At 32.5% G+C, this 18747-nt stretch overlaps 1 protein-coding gene across 2 annotated transcripts in view; it reads left to right on the top strand.

The window, feature by feature from the left end:
• Positions 1-11607, top strand: part of LOC120070976 (haloacid dehalogenase-like hydrolase family protein) — a 30738-nt gene extending 19131 nt beyond the window's left edge. For both annotated transcript variants that reach the window (XM_039022946.2, XM_090310701.1), the window contains exons 14-28: positions 2283-2378; positions 3240-3362; positions 3754-3951; positions 5739-5843; positions 5984-6048; positions 6403-6496; positions 6951-7108; positions 8245-8294; positions 8370-8491; positions 8589-8696; positions 9166-9258; positions 9778-9811; positions 10428-10675; positions 10993-11142; positions 11263-11607. In XM_039022946.2, the coding sequence (XP_038878874.1) occupies positions 2283-2378; positions 3240-3362; positions 3754-3951; positions 5739-5843; positions 5984-6048; positions 6403-6496; positions 6951-7108; positions 8245-8294; positions 8370-8491; positions 8589-8696; positions 9166-9258; positions 9778-9811; positions 10428-10675; positions 10993-11142; positions 11263-11415 (1797 nt within the window). In that variant the 3' untranslated portion in view covers positions 11416-11607. The remainder of the gene's footprint in view (positions 1-2282; positions 2379-3239; positions 3363-3753; positions 3952-5738; positions 5844-5983; positions 6049-6402; positions 6497-6950; positions 7109-8244; positions 8295-8369; positions 8492-8588; positions 8697-9165; positions 9259-9777; positions 9812-10427; positions 10676-10992; positions 11143-11262) is intronic.
• The last annotated feature ends 7140 nt before the right edge of the window (positions 11608-18747 follow it).

Raw genomic sequence — 18747 nt, 5'->3', positions numbered from 1 at the left:
AATTTAGCAAACTGACATGACTCACAATCTAAAGAAGACAAATGTTGAAGTTGTGGACGAAGACTCTTCAACACAGAGATAGATGGATGGCTCAAACGACAATGCTCTTCAAAGGGAGATGACACACTTGAGCATGTGATGGCCATAGGTATTTGTGGTTCAAAGATGTAAAGACCTCCAAATTCACGCCCTTTACCAATAGTCTGTTTCGTCGTAAGATCCTGAAATAAGCAATAACCAGGAAAAAAGGAGACACAACAATGAAGATCACGAGTGAGTTTACTGACCGAAATCAAATTAAACGAGAATGTGGTAAATTTAAAACTGATGACAAAGAAATTGATTCAGTAAGATGGACGGTTTCTGATCCTAAAACAGAAGTGGAGGTTCCATCAGCTATAGTGACATTAGGTGAAGAGGTAGATGTACAAAGGTTAGAGAATAAACTGGGGTTACCTGTCATATGGTCTGTAGCGCCAGAGTCAATGACCCATTTTGACGTGGAGGAAAGAAGACATTTAGAAATGTTACCTGTCTCTGCGATGGCCATAATGGGAGTAGTAGATGATGCCCTCATTGACTCTTGATACTGCTGAAATTTAGCAAACTCCTCTACAGAAATCGTAATTGACTTGTCAAGATTATCAGGAGTAGAGGCGACATGTGCAGAGGGTGATGGCATCCTCTGACCCTTATTCAACAATTTTTTGCATTCACACTTCGTATGGCCAGGTTTATGACAATAATAGCAAACAACACCTCCTGGATTTGATCTTTGGTTATTGGGATGACCTTTGGAGCTATTTGATTCAACCCCCTTATTACCTCTATAATCATTTTTGCGCCCCAATCAAAGCACTACTAGAATCAGATGACATAACTGCTTGTGTCTTTTCAGTACGAAGTATTCGAGTGTAAGCTTCTTCCAACGATGAGATATTTGAGCTTGACAATACTTGATCTTTGGCCATCTTATATTTAGGTGCAAGACCTATTAAAAAGCTCATGATAAACAACTTTTCACGTTAAGCCATTAGAACTTTTGGATCCGTGCTGATTGGCATCAAGGCATTGAATTCCGTGCATGTATTTTTAACCTCCATAAAGTAGCTTGTAAGAGATTTCTCCTTGATCAGGTTGATATAGAGTTTTACAAACATCAAACACTCTATTAATATTCTCTTTCCCTGAATAAAGGAAATCCAAATATTCCAATAGTTCCTTGACTGATTTGTAGTGATTTACTAGTTCAACAATTTCACGGTCAATAGAATTCTTGATTTGTAAAAGCATTCTTGAATCGTCCCACCACCAAATCTTCTTATTAGCATCAATCGGTGGCTTTTCTGTGATGTGATCATCCATCTCTATGCTCTTAATAAAGTGGCGAACATTTGATCTCCATGAATAGTAGTTGGATCCATTCAACTTGTGTTCAGTTACGTTTGATACCATAGACATGACTACTGGTTTCTTATCAGCCATTACCTCAAAAAATAGACACCGGACAGCAGAGAATCAAACCCTAATTTACCGAAGAGATGTCTTTACAAGCAGTGAGTATATCTATATATCCCAAACAAACGCACCACCAAGAAGAGACAACAAAACTGAGGAAATCCACAGAAGACGAACAAAATTAATGGCGCACTCGCCTACATGCGCTGGCACGTGGATAGACGACAAAGAAGAACAATCGGCGCGTGAGCCTCATGCGCTGGTCAGATGGGATTTGGACTTTGGGGTTTTGTAGATCACCAGCTAGGCTCCTCGACGGACTGGGCGGTGTTGAAAAAATAGTCCTTTTTTTTCCCGCAGCGGCGGCTAACGAACCAAAGACGGCGACTGTGAGCAAAAGTGTAAACTCACCTCTCCACAAAACCCTAAATGCATCACAAATGGGTTCTAAATTCTCAAACCCTAAGGTTCACAAAACCCTAAGTTTGTTTAGAGGGCTCTGATAACATGTAAAACTCTTAGGTTTGAGAAAGAATCAAAATGCTCTATTCATTCACCAAACATATGAATATATACAAGTGTACAAAGCATAGAAAAGGAAAATATCACAAAATATTTACAAGAATGGAAAACCCTAACTATAGAATTATAACAAACATTTGTTTTATTTTGGGCGCTGCGAATGATTTATCATGTATATTTGATTGGTTCATTTAGGACTACTGGATACCAGAAAACTACAGTTGATTTATTTGCCTATTTTCCCAATTTTTAAAAATTTTGGTTTCGCAATTGGTTCCTTAGAAATTCTCGTGTTCGTACAGTTTGCAGTGGTTGGAGTTCATTCTGCAAAGTTTGACAATGAAAAAGATTTGGAAGCTATCCGCAATGCAGTCTTACGCTATGGCATTACTCATCCAGTAAGCTTAATCAGAAGCTGATATTTCAAAGTACAATGTGTTCTATGGCTTATGTACCTATTTGAATTGCCTGGATTCTAAATACTGGAGTACAGATATTTTGAGCAGCTACAAAAATCTGAACCTGGATTTTTTATCAAAAAATCTTTCATTATTGTCGTGGTTTGGTCATGTAATTGGTTCACTGCCAACAAGTGTGACAAGCTAATTGTTAGACTTATATATTTGTATTCATCATAAATTGTATTTAAGATTAATTTGGATTACTTCTAAAACTATTCTTGGCAACCTAGATCTGACAAAGAAACTAAAGAAAATACCTTGGTCTGAAAGGTTTAGCACTTTTGATGAAGGCCAGACTCTTAAAAAGTCTGATCACGAACCAACAAAAAATATGAAATATAGCCCATGGACTGAACTTGATTGATAAATGTCTTCAAACTTCAAAAGTCTTCACCTAATCAGGGCACTGTCTCAGAAAATGAGTAGCCCAAAACACCCTTCTTTTAATACTATAAAATTGCAAGCATCTCCTATCTCCTCGTCAATTTGAGAAAGATTAAAACAATTAGTTAAGAATGTGAGTGATAACTGTTTAAATTTTAATTTTTCTATTGTTAAAAATATTAAGTTAGTCCATAGTTTCAACCAAATATCAAGAATTAAAAAAAGGTAGTTTTTCACAATTGCTAACAATTTGGTACAATTCTAAGGTATCATTGTTTTCATGTGATAGTTTTTAGTCAGTTAACAGATTTCTTTATATCTTGTTTTATGTTTTAGTCTGAAAATTTATTTCATGTCTAGAATTTTAATGAATATTTGTAATTATGAGTTATTAAAATTTATCTCTTGAACTAGGTTGTTAATGATGGAGACATGTTTTTGTGGCGGGAGTTGGGAATTAATTCATGGCCAACATTTGCTATTGTGGGTCCCAATGGAAAGCTTCTTGCACAGATATCAGGCGAAGGACGTAGAAAGGTATTGGAAGACCTTCAATATTTACTTGTTCTTTGGAAGAGTTAAAATGAAATTTCTTGTGTTAGAGTACCAAATCCTGTCATGTGTCTATGAGCAAAAATATCGAACTTTAACTTCAAATGTTGTTTCCTTTTTTTTCTTTTAGGCATTAGAATTGTTAAAACTAGATCACCCACAGTATAAGCATGATCAAAATTAGTACAAGATGGTTAACCATGCAATATTGATGTAACGTTTGGAAATCAACATCTTGTTTCAACTCAATCATGCCCATACCATTTCTCAAATCCTATATCATTTTCCGATAAATACAATATATTTATATGTTGAATGGTTGAGAGAACATTCAAGTAACTCGTTCTGGGGCTGACAAGGAACTTTTTCCATGAAGGATCTTGATGATTTTGTGGAGGCGGCTCTTCTGTTTTACAGTGAGAAGAAGATCCTTGACAGCAGGCCACTTCCTTTGAGATTGGAAAAAGATAATGATCCCCGTTTAATTGCATCTCCATTAAAGTTTCCTGGGAAACTGGCTACTGATATTCTTAACAACAGGCTCTTCATATCAGACAGTAATCATAATCGCATAGTAGGTTCTCTTTCTTAACTTTTAATGCTCTCTTCATATCACTATTTTCAATTGACTGTGAGATAGAGTATTCAAAAATAAAATTAAAAAAAATAATAAAAATTTGACTGAGATAGAGAACCTAATATTTCTAGTATGGCTTCCTCATTGTTTAAAGTTGCTAGAATTATACCTTTCAAGGAAGGCTATCTCTTTTCTGGATCATTTAGGATTGTCTCACCAAAGAGGGTGCTAGATGATATAATATTAAATTTACCTTCACTCTTCAGCTTAAGCTTTTGGGTTAATCGGTGATTTAAGATTGGTATTATAGCAGGTGGTTAGTCCTGTGTTCAAACCCTACAATGTTATTTCCTCCCCATTTAGTATTGATTTCCACTTGTTGGATCTTCTACATATTTCAAGCCTATAAGTGAGGAAGTGTTAGATGATATAATACTAAATTTACCTTCACCAATCAGCTTAAGCTTTTGGGTCAAATTGATAATTTCAGAGAGGGACATAAATCTAAGCATTTTCCTCTATTTCCTTTAGAAGATGCAGATTGCTTAATAGGAAAATCAACTACAATGTGGTACAATCTTCTGAAACTTTTTCATATTTCCCTTTCAGTTGTAGCTTGCATACGTTGTTTACCCTGGTTGGTGTCTTGTTACTTAAGCTCACATAAAAGAAATGGGTTATAGTTTGTTACAACTATTCTTTTCTAATTAAATTATCGAGACTAGTTTCTAATTAATTTACAAAAAGGAATATAATCAAAGAGAAAATGAGAAGTCTATGGAATAAAGAGATCGATGATTATTTGTATCTGATGAGTGTAAAGCGATAGGTGGTCTGTGACCCAATTACCATATTTGCCAACAAAGCACATTCTGTTTCTGATGATTTCAGGGCAAATGAAAACCTTTTTTTTTTAAAAAAAAAATCATTGAAAATATGAAATTACAAATATGTGCCAAAAGAATTACAAAATACAATTCAATTGGAGAATAAGTGAAGTGAGGTTGTAGGAATTAAAATGTTAAATCACCCCTTAATTCAATTCCTCTATTTATAAATCCCTAACAAGCTTATTAGCTATTTGCTAATATGCCCCTACTAATAACCATTATAATAGTCCTAATATTTCCCTAACTAGGGTCTTACAAAATAGCATCAAGGGTTCAAACACAGGACCTGCTTTGGTACCGTGTTAAATTACTATTAAACCAAAAAATTTAAGCTGATGGGTTTGGATAAATCTAATTATATCAATAATTTAACACCCTCACTTGTGAGCTTGCAATTTTGTTGAGGTTTGGCTCAACAAGTGGAAATTAATATTGATTAGGGAGAAAACGGCATTATAGAGGTTTGAACATAAGACCTACTTTAATACCATGTTAAGACACCGATCAACCCAAAAAAACTTAAACTGATGGGTTACAGTAGATTTAAATATATATATATATATATATGTGGGTAAAATTTATACCATGATAGAGCTATATAAGTTAAATGTTTTTTTTTTTTTTTTTTTTTTAAAAGGAAACACAACTTTTCATTGATAAAATGACAAGAAACTATCGCTCAAAATATAAGGAAACAAAATGGAGAGCTAGAGAACTTAAAGAGTACAATCCTAAGAGAACCATGCACTAGAACAAAGATTAATCAGAAAATAAAGCCCCCCAATTAAACAAATAACTTGTATAGAAAAATTCACATAAAACTTAGAAAGAGAACACCAAAAAGCAGCGATAAACCTTGCAGGGGATTGACTATTTTTTAATACTGGATATTAGGTGGTAACTGATCTAAGTGGGAATTTCCTTTTACAAATTGGGAGCACAGGAGAGGATGGTTTACGTGATGGCAACTTTGATGATGCCACCTTCAATCGCCCTCAGGTAAGCATCACATTAGAGCCCTATACATGCAGTTTGAGGTCTGGCTTTTATATACCAACATTGGCGTTCAATGAAGATCTGTATATCTTCCTCTTAAATGAATTGTATATTGCTTAACTTACTGCATGTGGGTTCTCTAGGGCTTGGCTTATAACGCAAAGAAAAACCTACTTTATGTTGCTGATACCGAGAACCATGCCTTGAGGTATGGGTGTCTTTCAGTTTCAGCATCAATGCATAACGATCTTATAATCAATAGCTTATATTCTGGTCGTTAAAGAAGTTTAAAAGAATATGTGGATAATGTTTGCAATGCATTCCTCTGAAGGAACAATAGTCCATATGCGTTTAGTTTTTATTTTATTTTGAATTTTTTATTATTGAGTGTTTTATTTTTATACATGTGCAAAATAAAGAAAATGAGTATTTACCCAATGAAAAAGGAGGAAAACAATGATAAGAGTTAATGGCACAACCTCCTGATCATTTTGTCTTTCTCATTTCCTTGTTCCTTCTGCTGGACTCTACCAATAATTTTTCTGAACATATTATTATTTAGGGAGGTCGACTTTGTCAAAGAGACCGTACGTACACTTGCAGGAGATGGAACTAAAGGCTCTGACTATCAAGGGGGAAGAGAAGGAACATCTCAGGCAAGATTCAAAACAAGCTTCACATCAACCTTTTGTTTAAATTTAAAAATGCTTGTCCAAATATATGGTTCCCTACAATGAGAAAATTCTTCACAAAATGGTTTGGCACTCTTAATTGATGCATGCACTGCACTAAAGAGGAAAAAGGTCACATTTAAATGCCCGTGAAACTAAAGGAATTTTGTTGGTTAATTTTTTTAAATTTGTTATAATTATTTTTAGAGGGAGAAACGTAAAATAATAATAATAATAATAATAAAATTGTATATGATATTACAAGTACAAACTTTTTAAGTTTCATCTCATATTTCAGCTTCTCAACTCTCCTTGAGATGTTTGTTTTGATCTTATTAATGAAAAGGTCTACATTCCCATAAAAAATAAATAAATAAATAAATAACAAATTGTTTATAATATCTATTACAAACCTTTTAAGTCGCATCTCATATTTCAGCTTCTCAACTCTCCTTGGGATGTTTGTTTTGAGCCCATTAATGAAAAGGTCTACATTGCCATGGCTGGCCAACACCAGATCTGGGTGCATGATACTTTAAATGGAGTAACTAAATCATTTAGTGGTGATGGATTTGAAAGGAACTTAAATGGATCCAGGTAATCCAGAAAAATAAGCTCTTTGTTGTTACTGAAAATTGGACTCTACTATAGTAACAACTTGAATCAAATGAAATGGTTAAAGGCTAATGAAGTGACATGATTCCAACAACATTTTTTTAAGAGCTCAATCGACTACAATTTGAGGACACTTCTAATAAAGAAACAAATTATCAAAATATGTAACATTGTATTTGCTCCTAATTTTTTTACTAAATTATAGAAAGTGCTCTAAACTTTTATTCTTTCAAAAGTTACAATATTATGCTTGACCTTTCGTAAATATTTCAAAACTATACTTGAAATAAAAATCCTTTAGAATTTATCAGAAATTGAGACCTGGATTTGTATGATCAAAAGTGATATTGCAACTTTTGAAAGAACCGGAATACTTTTGAAACAAAGGGAAAAGAGTTTAGGGATATTTTTAATAATTTAGCCAAATTTTTTTCATGCTTTCATATTGTTAAGCCTCTAACTGTTAGTGAGCTTGAGCATGGGAAAAAAGGCCAAAAAGCAGAAATGGATAGTTGACGAAGATGAGTTAATGGCCTTTTTAGGCAAGTAATTTCCATGAGGCACGGATATTCTAGCTTTGGAGCTTGGTAGGTTGGAAACTTGTTCTCCTTAAATAGATAAACAAGGATAGTTTAAAATGTGGAGATCTTCTTACTTTGGGACTTAATTTTGTGAGCCTACTGCGGTACCTACCTAATAATCTGGTACCAAGAGCACATTGTGATGAGTGGGAGTTAAAGCTAGGTAAAACTGTAGAGAAATGCAGGACAAGCTCCATTGATTATTTTGATTGCAAGCCATGGAATATGGGGGGAGAATGAAAAGACAGTTTGTAAAGGTTGATAGGGTGAGATGTTGCATTTTTACAGTCGATATTAGTGAGATTAGGTATTGTGCTGTTGGAGTAGATGAGTTCAAGTAGCCATGGATCCTTTTGAATAAACTGTGGAGTTTTTCTTTGGAACACATTTCCTGAGTTCACTACAATACTCATTTTGTGCTATTTTACCCATTATTTTGATTGCCAGATGTTTCACATTTGATTTTGTTTCTGAAATATTTCATCTATCTAAAGTCTTTAAATTAAGACATCATTTTCTTTTTTCTCATTGAAATAGTGCTACAAGTACATCATTTGCTCAGCCCTCTGGACTTTCCTTGTCTCCGGGTAATAGAACTTAATGAATTCAACTTGATTTAAGATGTATTCCAAATACTTATGATTTCATCTGTTGATTTGTAGATTTTTCGGAGGTTTATATTGCTGACAGTGAGAGTAGCTCCATCCGAGCAGTTGACCTAAAAACAGGTGGATCAAGATTGTTGGCTGGGGGTGACCCAATTTTCTCAGACAATTTGTTTAAGGTAACTTCGTTTTATTAATGTTTAAAGTTTTTCCCTTTTGTTACAATTTTTAGCAGAAAAATCTTCTATATCACTTGCTCTTTTCTAACTCTTGCAGTTTGGAGATCATGATGGTGTAGGATCTGAAGTACTACTTCAACATCCATTGGGGGTATTGTGTTCAAAAGATGGTCAAATATATATAGCAGATAGCTATAATCATAAGGTACTTAGAAAAGAGTTACTGTTTTACTTCTGTGATTTGAATGTATTATCGTAGCATCATTGGTTAAGGTTGCTGGTTCGGTGGTTCTGTTATGTTACTGTGAGTGTTGAATATTCCATGCGTCGCATGTTTTCACCTAATGACAAAAAACTATACTTCGCCATCTGATTTTTGTGAATGCATATTTCTCTTTTCTATTTACAAGTTTCAACCTGAGGCTTCTGGATTTGTTACTATCAGTTTAAGAAATTTTCTCAAATTCTAATTGGAGGGTTACAATTTGATGAAAAAACTGGAAGTGGACCCAATAATGGAATAAGAACTTTCCTCAAGGGGTTTAAGTATATTTCAGAACATCATACGAGTTACCTTGTCTCCATATGGTTTATAAGACATTACTATTCTGCTTTATTTACTTTATCATCAAGATTGTAATGCTTAAGTCTTCTTTTATCCCTAATCACTTCAGATCAAGATGCTAGATCCAGTCAGTAAAAAGGTATTTACAATAGCAGGAACAGGGAAAGCTGGTTTCAAGGACGGGACAGCCTTAGAAGCACAGGTTAGGAACTATCCTTCCCCTATATACTTATAATTGTGGATAGAACTGGGACATAATTCAGAATGTATCCATTAGTTGTAATTGCAAACTCAAGATATTATGTTGTACCTAATTTTTTGCTGCTGCTAACATTCTGGTTTTTATGACTAATTGCTGGATGCATGTCTGTTGATATTCAGGGGCAGAGCTTGAAAGTTTTGTCTGGAGGGACATAATTTTATCTTCCAAGTTCTTACTCCTTTGTTCTTTTTTTTTTTCTTTTTTTTTTTATATATATATAATGTTTCATAATTTTAACTTCTTTGCCTGCTAATATCAAATGATGTCTGTGTTTGGAGTATCAATTCCTGCCATGTATTTGGAGTTATCAACTTATCATTGGTTTTTGACATGAGATCTCTTAGTATGTTTTTCTCATAGAAGCTCAAAATCTGAATTATAAGCCTTTATCATTAGAGGCTTTTATTTGGTATGCGCATGTGACAAAATAAATAACTCTCATACAATTGTGTTTTGCAGCTTTCAGAGCCATCTGGAATCACTGAAGCTGGAGGTGATAACTCAACTCATTTGAGAACATATTACTATAAACATTATGAAAAGTTTTCATTTACTTAACTTGGTAACATCCTGGCTGCGTCTAAGTTCCAAGACCCTTTAGAATTTACTGAGACTGAACCATCTATTTTCTTTATTTATCATTTTCCTGATCTTTTATTAGTGCACCGGTCATAGATCAGATTGACTTAATTTATATCGCATCATCAAGCAAGTATATCGATTGAAACAAATTGTGAAAAAAATTCAGTCTTTTAACAATTTTGTCTGTGTATACTCACTTTCATGAAGTGGAGAATTATTTTGTACGACTATACTGCACCACAAAAGTGAGATTCTGCAATTTCATGACAATCAGATAATCTATGGAATCTCAAAGAAGGAAATATACTGCATCTCTATCTTCGAATTTGAAACATTTGCATGTCACTACAATAAATTTTAAGTTCATTCTTTTGAAGCTATTTTGGCCCTGCCAAGTATTACCTGTATACAATATAGCATGATTATGTGGAAAATAAATTAGAAGGAAACGATGAAATGTATCCTTATGCAAGTATGCTATTTATTTCAAAAGCTTGCATTTAGATACTTTTCTTCTGCCCATGCAGGAAGACTTTTTATTGCTGATACAAACAACAATGTTATCAGATATTTAGACCTGAACAATAGAGAACAATCCCAACTCTTAACATTGGAACTGAAAGGAGTTCAACCTCCAAATCCAAAAACCAGATCTCTTAAACGGCTTCGTAGACAGTCACCTGACACTCAGACGATCATTGTCGATGGGGGCTCATTCAGTGAGGGCAACTTATCTCTGAAAATATCATTACCAGAAGAGTATCATTTCTCTAAGGTCTTCTTTCATCCCTATACTTTACATTCTTTCATGAACGTGATAAGCCTTTTTTTTTAATCCCTGAAATGTTATTTCCTTCCCAATTAATATTGATTTTCACTTATTGAATCTTCTACAAATTGCCAAGTCCACAAGTGAGGTGACTGTTAAAGTGTTGGTATGATATTAAATTTACCTTCACCTATCAGCTTAAGCTTTTAGGTCAATTGGTGATTTTAACACTTGTAGATATTGATTACTTCTTGTAATGCATGGCCAGTCATGTTCATCAGTAATCATACACTTCATCTATTGCCTTCTTCTTTGAATTTCAGGAAGCTCGGAGCAAATTTAACGTTGAAACTGAGCCTGAGAGTGCGTTGTCTATTGACCCATCTGATGGATATCTTAGTCCAGAAGGATTTGCTAGCCTTCATTTTAAGAGATCCTCTCCTACAGCTTCACTTGGAAGAATAAGTTGCAAGGTACTTCTTACATGAAGGGTTTGACAACATGAGAATCAGTATTCTTCAGATTATCAGGACAGTCTATTAATGTTCCTATGGTTATTCTGGTTATAAAGTTAATCTAATTTATGATTACAGGTTTACTATTGCAAGGAAGATGAGGTGTGTCTATATAAATCATTGTTATTTGAGGTACCCTTTCGTGAGGAAGTATCAGAAATGAGCAAGGCCGAAGTCACACTCGCCTTTGAAGTGAAGCCGAAAACTTCGTCAAGCAGCTTGCCACTATAATACTCACACTAACACATGAATGCATAAGCATTTTATTTCTTTCCTCCGGTTAGCAAGTAACTTAGTATTAAATAAGAGTGTATACTAGTTTTGTAAATTGGAAGAAGAGAGTGATCTTCGGTTGACAATTGAAAATTACATTTCCCTAGTGTGAACATTTGATTGATTCGAAGAAAAAACTTTGTTTTTCTATATCATAGTTCATTTCGACATTTGAACTCAGTAATTTGGAGGGCATCCCCAAACATCTCAAGCCTTTACCACCATCAGGAATGAGCATAATTTAAGGAGTGGAAGGAGTGGAGCTTATTAAAAAAGAAAAAAGAAATAATCTTTAGAATTTCTCAGACTATACATATTTTCATTGTACAAAAGTATCAAAATTCAATAATGGAGATGAGAAAAAGAAAGGAGAGATGGTTTGGTGGTAAAATTCATCGAATCTTGTCTCAAATGGTTGAAATGCACTTGATCTAGAGTTTTTATTCTATTATCAAGATGAGAATTCAATGAGCTTTCAGTATTGTTTGTAGAAGTTTTCATAAATCGCTTGAGAAATTCCATGAGGATGGCATGTTTTTCAAGCAATTACATATTGCCTGTTAGGTATGAACAATGCAATTATTATTTTTCTTTTATATTCATGTGTTACATCAAAATTTTTTAACATCAGGATTCTTCTAAGGACTCACATCAGATACCCTCTAGTAATGATTCTTAATTGTGGTCAGGTAATCTGTCATCGTCGTGGCTCAAGTAGCGGGAACACCTCATTGGTCCAAGTAAGTTGGTGAATCTCTTATAAAATTTGCACGTACAATGCACACCTAGACATTAATTAGTTGCACATTGATAATGTTGTATTGTGTATCAATTGCAGATTTGTTTGGAATTATGTTTAAATCCCAAGTGACAGATTAGCTTCTTCATTTAATTGTTTAGTATGAAAAAGACAGATCTTTAGAGTGACCATGTGGAAGGAATGCATTTGTTTAATCAATATAATCCAATTAGATATGATAGTACACAAATTTGACAGCTTTTCTTCCACGACACACCATGTTCATCTTCTTGTTCACATGATTATATCATAATTTTCTTCAAAAGAACCATTTCGCTGGCCTTGTGGATTTATTTATTGTTTTTTTTTTTTTTTTTCTCAAATCCAAAACTCTTTGAAAAGTTGTTTTCAATGACCTGTTAAAAGTTTTGATAATTTACCGCAATTCATTAGAGTTGGAGACTGTTTGAACTCTTGTAGTTTCTTTTCAATTAATATTGAGACCATCCTGAACAAGTCTCGTGTTTTTACCTAGAAGACATGAAATTAAATGGTTACATTTTGTTGTGCCAAAATCATTCGACAATAAGAAACGAAGCAGTTGTTCATGAGGACTAGAAAAATAGGACGATAGTAAAGACTTTTCAACTGTTTAGAAATATTTGTTTACATTAAAAAAAAAATGTATTTTTCAGCTTTTGAAAAGTCATTTTAAACAAACACTTGATTTTAGAGCGAAATCTGTGACAAATGAAATAAACAAAATGGTTTAGTGGTCAATTTCACATCAATTATTAGCCAATGAGAGATGTATATTAAATTGTGAATGTGCGTGAGACAAGAAATTAATAATATTCATAAACCCATGTTAGGGGGCATTGGAACACAAACCAATCATATGCTTTTTCTTAAAATTTTGTTGTTTTCCACTGTCTTGTTCAATCACAGCATTAAAATATTGCATTTTTCTTAAATTCTTAATTATGCTACCACCTTGTTAATTACCTCATTAAAGCCCTCAAGAGTTTTATCAGTTTGATTTATTAATCTTTTGCTTATGGATAAGAATGAATCTTTTGCTAATTCTATAGGATTTGTTTATTCAACTCTTTTCCTTTGATCAAAACAATCTGCAAAAGAATCAGATTAGATGAGACATTATATTATATTTGGATGTCTATCCAAATTCATTCCCTTCTAATGTAAGTATTGATGACGTACTCAAAAAAGAAAAAAAAAATACAACGACGATCACGATAATTTCAAATTTGATTAGTTTACTTATAATTATGATTTTATTACATTTGTTTTATCGTTACCATTTGACCCTAAACGATAATAATAACAGTAAATGTGACAAATCCATACTTCTCATATTGTAATAATACACTCATGGTAACGATAATGGTTATGATAATGTAATTTCGAAACGCAGACAGATTGATAACCCTCTGTTCGTCAATCAATTTGTGTTTTTTTATTACAGATTGGATAGTGGACTTCACGTGTCAGTGGTACAGAACACAGGGTAAATAACAACAAACGTAATTTATTGGGGCCTATTTTTCATATTGCCATTCATTTATTACTTTTCTGTTGGTATAAATATAGTCTTAGCTCAACTCAACAATTATAAGATTATGATCGAAAAGTAATAAGTATTATATCCATTGTACTATGTTTGAATCCACAAGTTATTGAAATTTAGTAGTAAAGTAAAAATGGAATAAATAAATAAATAGTAAAGTAAACGCATAATAAATTATTGAGGAAATTAAAAATTGGAGTCAAATGGTCTGTAGGTGAGAGTTTGTCTGAGGGAAGGAGGCAATGGAGTTAGTGATTTGGTTGAGAGGCCACAAATTTCCAAATTTCTCCCATTTTCTCCCTAATTTCATTTTCCATTATTTATTTATTTATTTAGATTTGAATTCTTCAATTCTTCTCATCTCTCCTTGTCTCTGTTCATATCGCATACTTCCTACATTTCTATTTTTCCCCCTTTAATTATGGGTTCAAATTCTTAAAATTGAAAAATCATTTCTGTTTTTTTTTTTATTTTAATTTGCTAGTGAAAATTCCAACATTTAAACCTTGACCATTAGAATATATATATATATATAGTGTCTAACTAATTGACAAATTGTGATTATGGTTGGTGCATGCATACTTTTAGAAGAAAGTGTGATCAAATTCAATGTTTCTTGAAATATTAATAATAATATAAATATGACGAAGAATTTATTTAAACTTGACATCACAAGCTTCAAAACCATGACTAATTGCGCTTTTTTTAAGGCAAAATTAATTACTATTATATTCTAAAGGGGTACATAAAGGCATTGAAAATTGATTTGATCGTATTACAATTTATCGGTCAAAGATAGTTCTTAATTGGCTGATTGTCGATTTTCCTATTTTTATAGAAAAATCGACAACCAACCGACATATATATGTTAGCCAACCCACCGTCTTAGTGCCTTCAACCTTCAGATTTTTTAATATATGAATGACAATATGTTAAATTTCATCCATTGTAAATTTGTACTATGAGAAAAATAGTTCAAGTACCTGCAAGATAAAATAAATTGAGCATCGGTGTGGTGACAAATCACACACAATTTGACACTCAAGTTAGTCTCGTATTTGTGAGTAACTTGACAATAGAAATAGTAAAGGATGTTAGGTGTCACAATCGCTCTTTCGGAAGCTTCTCTTAGCGATTGTGCAGTACTTGTTCCCGCTCACGAACAAGTCAGCCAACTCGAATACGGACTGCCGATGGCACACCGAGTGCCTCTCGCAACCTCCACCCCCGTTTTAGGGAAAACGGTTTTAGAAAACGGGTTTGGAGAAAAGGTTTTCGTAAGATGTTTTTATGAGTGTGAATAAAAAAAGAAAGATTGTAGTAGACTAGAAAGCAATAAGCAACAACAACAGCTTTATAGAGTACTACTCCGGGTATGAGGAAGTGATGGTTAATCTTATCCCCATATAGTGCATTCTGAACAAAAAACCAATTGGCGCCCTTGCATATGCAAAAGGGCGAGTGGTCACTTACAATAAAAATGTAAAGAAAGCAAGCTAACTAAGCTAATACAATACAAGATATGAAAATATGCTAGAAGGGGGTTGGATCAGGCATGCGGCCATGGGCAACAGGCCCTGGACAAGCATGACCGTGCCATTCTCCCCCACTTTAATTGTTGACGTCCCCGTCAACTGACCTTGTTCAAAATTTGCGATGGCTGGAGCTGCATTCTTCAAATCTTCGGCCCGCTCCCAACTGATCTCTTCGTCGGGGAGATCCTTCCATTTCACCAAAAACTCTGTCAGTTCTCGTCTGGGTCTTCCAATACAGCGCGTACGTTTATCCAGGATTTGTGCAACTTCTTAGAAAATTTTTACTATGAATTCAAATGTTTTCTTAGAAAAGATGAAAATCAACATAGACAATGGTGAAAAAACAAATGCAATTTTAAAAAACGAAAAGCCAAAAACCAAACAATTATCATTCCTAAGCTCCTTTTATATTTTTGTTCAACTTTTTGGCTTGAGTTTTTAAAATATTTTCAAACAGGTAGAAAAATGATAAATGAAAGTAGTATTTAAAAGCTTAGTTTTCAAAAACAGAAAACAGAAAATAAAATAGTTTAGGACCTTTTCTCATTTTTGGTCTAACTTTTGAAGAACAATTGGTAAAAATGGGATTTGTACCACAGATCTCATAGTTACTAATACACTCATATGTCAACTGAGATATGTTGGTTTGGTTTTGTGATATCAAATATGGGCAAAAGTGGACACAAGTCAATTATTTAAATTTTTTAACAACATAAAAGGGAATTATAAATCTATGATAATATATAATTGAGAAGCAATTACTATTATATATATAAAAATTAAAAAATTAATAATAATAAAAAAAAACATTACATGTGAATGTTCCATGCACACAAAAGTATAGTTTTATAGTGGAAAGAAAAAGGGTATGTAACAAAATAGAATACAGGATATGAAAAAGATAAACCAAGAAATGGTGGCTGAATAAAGGGTGAAAAAAGATTGCACTAATTTAATATGCAAAATGTGAACAAAAACATGCCCACACCCCAAAAATAGGAATTGTGTCTCAATCAAAAATCTTAATTTGTGGAGGGAAAATAAAGAACAAAAATCATTGAATTCTAATGAGATTAGAACATGCCCAATCAAGAACAATCACATGCATATAATGTAATATGTTTCTTTATTTTATTTATTATTTTTTTTTTTTTTTATGTCTTTTACATTTGTTGTTTGATTCCTCAATCCATTAATCATTTCTAAATTTTTGGAATTTTGTTTCTGATGTCTAATTTTCAACCATGTTCCAATGGAAAAATCTATTTTTGCAATAGCCTTTGCTCAAGACCATTTTTTTCTTTTTAATGGATCTAAAGACTTTTATTTTTATTATTGGTTTTACATTTCATTTTGCCCTTAAACTTCTTGGATCTTAAATTTTTAAAATATTTTATTTTATTCCATTTTTATCCCTATACCATTATTTCATCGTTTATTTGTTTAATTGAATAGATAGTGTGATTTCATGTCTATTTAAAAGTTTATGATCGGTATGACAACCTAAAGAAGGGTGAATAGGGTTTATTTAAAATTAAGGGGAATGGAAGGAAATAGCTAAATTGGGGGTGCCTTTTGATTTTTGTCAAAAAATGAAATAATAAATTTTTGGCAAAAGCATGATACGCACATGATATATATTTTTTTTAATCCCCAAATTGCCTCTGGTCGATTAACAGTTTTTTCGAGCACTGTGTAATTGTTATACCGTGTATAAATTCTCAATAGAAATGCAGTGTAAATGGAATCGTCTGTTATGAGAATGTATATAAATTCTCAATATAAATATAATGTAAATGGATAGTTGACTATGAGACTTCAATCTAACGGATTTAAGAGATAAATGTGTTGGATTTTTCTCTCATTTTAAAGTTGGAATTGGTGGTTTCATATCTGTTTTGATTTTATTTAACCACTTTTTGAAAATATTCAAAATTAATCAATCTTTAATTTTTTTTTATCACTATTTTGATTTTAATTTATAATATATCTTTAAATTTTACATTATTTTATTCGTTTTATATTATTTTAAATTCGATTAAAATTTTTTATCCTGATTAAGATTTTACTCAATATTTTCTACATATTATCATATAACAAACGGGATATTTCATTTAAATTTGATCATTTTTTTTGTATTTTTTAATCAAATTTTATTCATTATCATCTTATTATGTTATTATACCATTAATTTATCTTTTTGACAAACTAATAAGTATTCACTTTCGCAATCTTGCTGTTTTTTGCTATATCTCTACAATGAGTTAGGTTTTTTCATAGGTTTTGTGATTGATGAAGTTATAAATACAGTGTGAAGCTTCAATGAAAATGGAATTATAAATACAATGTAATTGTAAATAAACGAGCTCTCATTTTTCTCCCCCGAATTATATTTGAATTTATATTTTATTATCAATTTAGATTTTATCTAACTATTTATCAAATTAATCACAATAAACAAAAACTTTATGATTGTTCTCTCCAAGTTATAGTTGAATTCATCTTTTATTATCAAATTTGATTTTATCTAACTAACTTTCGATTTGTTAAAATGTTTGTTACAAATTCAATTGTATCTAAATATTTTTTTTCATTGTTTTATACATATTGCTATCAAATTAATTTAATTTTTTTTTTTCATATTTTCGATGTTTTCAATTTTCATTTAGAAACAAAAATGGTTTGTTGTACTAAAAAAGAAACATATAAATGGGAATTAAACTTTAAATGTTTGAGACAGTATATATATATCATCATCATCATTAAGATAACAAAAAATCTTAAATCTCATCTTCTTCATCTAGCCACCCCCTAAAATCTCTTTTTCTCCTTTTGAACCTCATGTTTTCGATCGTTGGTTCAGCAACCGTTTCTTGAACTCCATCGTCATGGCTAGCTTTTGACGACCATCCTCGCCAGGTCGTTGACCTTTTTTGCTCACACACATGTTTTCTACTTTTGTTTCTACTTTGAACATTGTTTTCAATAATGACGTTCTAGGATTGATAATGTTTAAAGTTGTCTTTCAAGATCCTATGAGCAAAATGGTCATGTGGATGAAACCGATGAAACTCCCTACAACTAGTTTGATGTCAAACACAATTATAGAAAAATAGTTACATCGTCGTGAAGTTGTAATTCCTTCAAATACTCACGTGTCAATAATAACTTCACTGGTACAATCAACTTTGCTCTTTCTTACCTTGGAGGAAGTCCATCGATGTAGACATCCATAAGTTTCTAATAACCCCACCGCCTGGCCATCATTTTTCCTCGCATACACGCGTTCCATAGGCAATTGGAAGCGTTAAAGACCATATTGTATGATTTTTATTCGAGTTGTTTTTGAAGTAGTGTATCTTTGCATTCTCTTTTGTACTTAATTTTGTTGTTTTAAGGTAATTTTGTCATTTACTAATTAGTATTTT

The sequence above is a fragment of the Benincasa hispida genome, chromosome 2 (genome assembly GCF_027475165.1).
Source record: "Benincasa hispida cultivar pf3 chromosome 2, pf3_genome.v1.1, whole genome shotgun sequence".
Lineage (NCBI taxonomy): Eukaryota > Viridiplantae > Streptophyta > Magnoliopsida > Cucurbitales > Cucurbitaceae > Benincasa > Benincasa hispida.
This window is presented reverse-complemented; position numbering and strand designations above follow the sequence as displayed.